We start from the raw sequence: 4,351 nt of genomic DNA, 5'->3' as shown, positions 1-4,351 counted from the left end.
GCAGGACTTTGAGGGTTGAGCTTCGTCAACCCATCTGAGAGCAACTACACTCTCATATTAGCTTCAGCCCAAAGCTCCTCTCTGAGGAGCGAATCATTGCTGAACTGGTTGATGAACCAGTCCTTGCTTTCAAGATGGAGGGACAGTTGCCCCTCCAAAAGCCAGAACCTAACACGGTTCCAACAATGGTTACAAAGAAAGTGCTGCCCATGTTCGATGCAAAGCTAAGGTTTTCACAAGAGGTGGGAAAATACCCCACTGAAAGAAGTGCTGACTTACATTGCAAGTGGGAATCTGCTACGGTCTCCAGAAAATGGAAGGTAGCACTCCAACTCACTCCCCAAAGAGCTAGGGAAGAAAGAAAAGGGGCTTAAAGGGTGTTGTGGTAGAACAGGTTCATATATTCAATGGGGAGGGGATTTCGGGAAAAATTACTGGTAACTCTTGTTTATCTTCTTTCCATGGTGGATTTTCCTAAAGGTCACAATAGCCCTTTACCAATCATGTGGCCACTCACAACACCCAAGTACATGGACTTCAAAAGTAGTGGGAGGGGGGAAATCTCTGTTTCGGTGTCAATTGCTATGTACATATACTCATACTGCAAATATACAAATAGTGGAAAAGACTCTGAAATATATGGTTCGGCTAAGCCAAGCCTTCACCAATAATGGCAATAAGGCTCGGTTACTGTTGGCTTTGAATAAATTCCCATACAACAAAAGAAGAATGTTAAACACCAACTTCCCTATACCACTCCCAATATCGCGTCAAAACTCCGTCCCTTTATTTCATTCGACTCTCCTCATCCATAGCTTTCTAACGATACCGATTTTGTGAAATTTGGTGGAGATTTGACTGAGAACAGGAATTCTCAGATGCGGAATACATATCTTGGTTACACAGAGAAAAGTAATTCCAGCGTAAAATTGTGTCCAATAGACGATGGGATTTCCTCATAAAATCCAACTTTCTCTTGACTATGTCTATGTGATAAATCCCTGTTTCATCATGTATTTGACCAAAATCATGTCGTAAAATCTTGTCTTTCCGGAAATTTAATCAGTTTATCCTGACAAAGCCATGATAGTATTCGAAATATATCATCTTAATGTTGTGAGGAATCCCGACATTAATCGTGTATTCATCAAGGACTTTATCTAATTGTAGCTCAGCAAGCATGCTATATTACATCTGAGCAGAGAAGGTATGCAAGGATCGATGCAGGTGGATGTGGGAATGAGAAGAAGAACGTTCAAGTTTCTAGCAGTACAAGATGATGAAGGGTTAGCGGTGCAAGGGTATGGTACAAAGATGGTGAAGGGAGGGACTGTGGTACGAGGCGCAAACATCATGCTTCTTAGCATAGAAATAAGACAATCAGCAATGTGATGACAAATGATTGTTCTTACCTCCCCTCTGACCTGAACTCCTCAAGCTTGTGCATCTAGTTCTTGCTTGCGCATCCTGGCTCGTGCTCCTTAGGCTTGCATGCCCACCTCCGTGTTGTGGACTATTGCCATAAAGTGTGCCTATGTCAGAGTTGGGAATACTGTCAGAGTCGGACATGCTGTCAGAAGATGGACTGAAGATGGATGGGTTTCTGTCTGAGTCGGGGTCGGAGGTGTTGGCAGAAGTCTGTTGGAGCGCGCATGTGCAGGTATGTGGGTGGAAATATGCTGCGCATCTGGAAATGCTGTCCAAGGTTAGCAGAGTGGGATTGCAGCCTCAGCAACTCAAGTGGAGTGCTGTGCCCTGAGCTTGACGTTTGGGGGGAGATCCCTTATTTACAGATTGACACTTACAGCGGACTTCAGACAAGACTTGCGAGCAGAGTGGACCTGTAAGGGAAAACCCAAGGGGGACTTACCCACTTGCCGGGTCAGCGAGCTCATGAGAGAATCGCCTTATCGAGCATTGTGAAGTGGGTAGGTGAAGGGTGGAATTAGCGACAGCTACTGGAGAGTGGGAAAACCTTTGTGGGGGTGGCAGAGGTCCTAGGAGGTCTGTAGTAATATTGGGTAGATAGAAATATTAATAAACATTTAGGATGAGGATAAGAGGTATTGGAGATCAGAGGCAGAGGTGAACTGGAGGTGAACTGGAGGGTATGGCAGAGGTGTGGGGAGGATGGACCAGAGGTGGACCGGAGTGGTGGCAGAGTGGAGTGGAGGTGAGTGTTAGAACTGGGTGAGGACGGACAATTCTGGAGGGGAACTGGAGACTTAGCAAGGAGGGACCTTGGCCTCAGTGACTCAAGCGGAGCGCTGTGCCATTGCTGTTTGTCCATTTGGTCCTTAATTTCACAGTAGGCGAGCAGGAAGTCTCTAGGGGGCATTTCAGGTCGATTTTAGACTAAGGCCTAAAACGAGTATGTACAAGTGCCGATATATATAATGGGGAGGGCAAAGCACAAGGAAACGAAGGGGATCCGAATCGGAATGAAGGCGTCCAAACGGGAACTGGCTAGAACGGGAAGAAGCAGCAGTCCAAATAGGGATGAGGGGAAAACGCGAGAGATACATTACAAGTGGCGAAAGTGCCAAAGATTATCCATGGAGCTCGGAGGTTACAGAGGTTGCGGAGGTGGGGTTGAAAGTCCGAGGAATATTGGGAATGGTGTTTACATAGTATGAGGTCACCAATGCAATGGACTAAGGCTGAGGTGGAGTCAAAGTCCAAGGTAGGAGCTATGACGGAGGCTCGGAGCTGAGGTACGAGTGGTGTCCGAGTACAAAGTACGGGACAGTGGCAGGAGGTCATAACTTGGCAGGGGGTTGACGGAAGAGGGCCAGAGGGAAGAGAGAGGAAGGAGGAAGGAGGGAAGGTGTGGAGGAGAGGAGAGGTGTCAGGTCCGAAGGTGAGTATCAGAGCAGATGGGAGAAGAGTAGGAGGATGACGGAAGGGTGGAGGTGTTGTGGGGAGCAAGCGGAGGAGTGGGAGGAGGAGTAGTAGGAGGGTGGCGAGAGGGGTGGTGTTCGGTCCAAGGTGGGTATCAGAGCAGATGGAGATAGGACAGGAGAGGGACAGAGGAGTGGAGGTGGCATGGGAGGTGAGAGGAGGTGTGGTGCCAGGACCGAAGGTGAATATCGGAACGGACAGTGGTAGGGTAGGACTCCGGAGGTGGTGAAGGAGGAGGTCCGGGAGTCGGGTCAGGATCGGGTATACACAAATATGACAGTGAGGCAGAGTTGGTATGGATATGACAATGGGCCCAAACACAAAGAGACGACAGAAAGGAAGGACTGTGACTCTGGTAGTGGAATAAAGGTCCAGAAGTGGGAATCTTCTTACACTGGCCAAGAGGAGGCATCAGCAGAGAAATTTCGAGACAAGGTATGGGAGATGTGTCAGGGCATACCCACTCCACCTGGGCCCACCCAGGTCCACCTCCCCCTTCTCTCATTCCCTGTCCTTCCTTCCTGCTCTTCCCCCTTCCTACCTCCCTTCTATTGCTGTTTCTGTTTCTATTTCCGTTTCTATCTCTATTCCTATTTCTATCTTACATGGATGACTTCCCTTTATATCTATGTATTACTGACATGCCCGCGACATGCACACGACATGCCCAGCCCTGGATGCCCCAGACGGCTCTAGGGTGCAACCTAGTACGCTTGCATGCAGCATACACCCTCGGGATCCCCCATGGGGACACCCAGGTGACTGCAGCTGTATGGGGGTGATGTGGCAGACCTCATGTGACTTGAGCTGCATGTATATAAACACACCTGGGGTGGGAAACAAAGAACTGACCTTCTTCTCAACATTCCCACTTCAGTCTAAGTGGCCAGGGACCACTGTCCCACATTGGGCCCGCCAGTACACATGCCCGATCTACCCCCCATGAGGTCCTCAGCACCGGACGCTACACCTGGACCGCCTGGACCCCAGACACATCCCTGACAAGATGGCCAAGGGAGCAGAGATCTATGAGGATGAGGATGCAGTGGAGCTCCTCCCTTCAAGACTTTATTACGAGCCCTCTGAAAGCACAGATTGGAAACAACATCAGGGCAGGTGGATTAGTAGGCCACATCTGGAGGAAGGGGGAGTCCAAGATGAGAGGACCCCCATTGACATGATACAAGAAGATTTTGAATGGTAAAAAGCAGATGTTGGGAAGAGAAAGGCTGACAAGCTCAGGACCATGGAGAAAAACAAGATTAAGAGGGCTCTTGAGTGCCCCACCCATTTGCCTCTCATCGCTGCGGACTATAAAGTCGTGGATTTGATTACCTGCACCACTGAACGAGTCCAAGAGTTCAAAGATTTAAGGAAACAGACTGTAACCCTTCATGACCAACATCTCAAAATCATTTATGAAGACTTGTGTCAGGGCACACCTGCCTGA

The 4,351-nt window shown here is 48.7% G+C and overlaps 1 protein-coding gene across 1 annotated transcript; it reads left to right on the top strand.

The window, feature by feature from the left end:
- Positions 1-3,907: 3,907 nt before the first annotated feature.
- EI90DRAFT_3123348 (uncharacterized protein) lies at positions 3,908-4,351 on the top strand (the record flags this gene model as incomplete). Its single annotated transcript, XM_039063605.1, has 2 exons — positions 3,908-4,101; positions 4,144-4,351. 2 exons carry the CDS (start codon positions 3,908-3,910, stop codon positions 4,349-4,351), a joined length of 402 nt encoding a protein of 133 aa, XP_038916337.1.

The sequence above is a fragment of the Cantharellus anzutake genome (assembly GCF_015039405.1).
Source record: "Cantharellus anzutake strain C23 chromosome Unknown EI90scaffold_22, whole genome shotgun sequence".
Classification (NCBI taxonomy): domain Eukaryota; kingdom Fungi; phylum Basidiomycota; class Agaricomycetes; order Cantharellales; family Hydnaceae; genus Cantharellus; species Cantharellus anzutake.
This window is presented reverse-complemented; position numbering and strand designations above follow the sequence as displayed.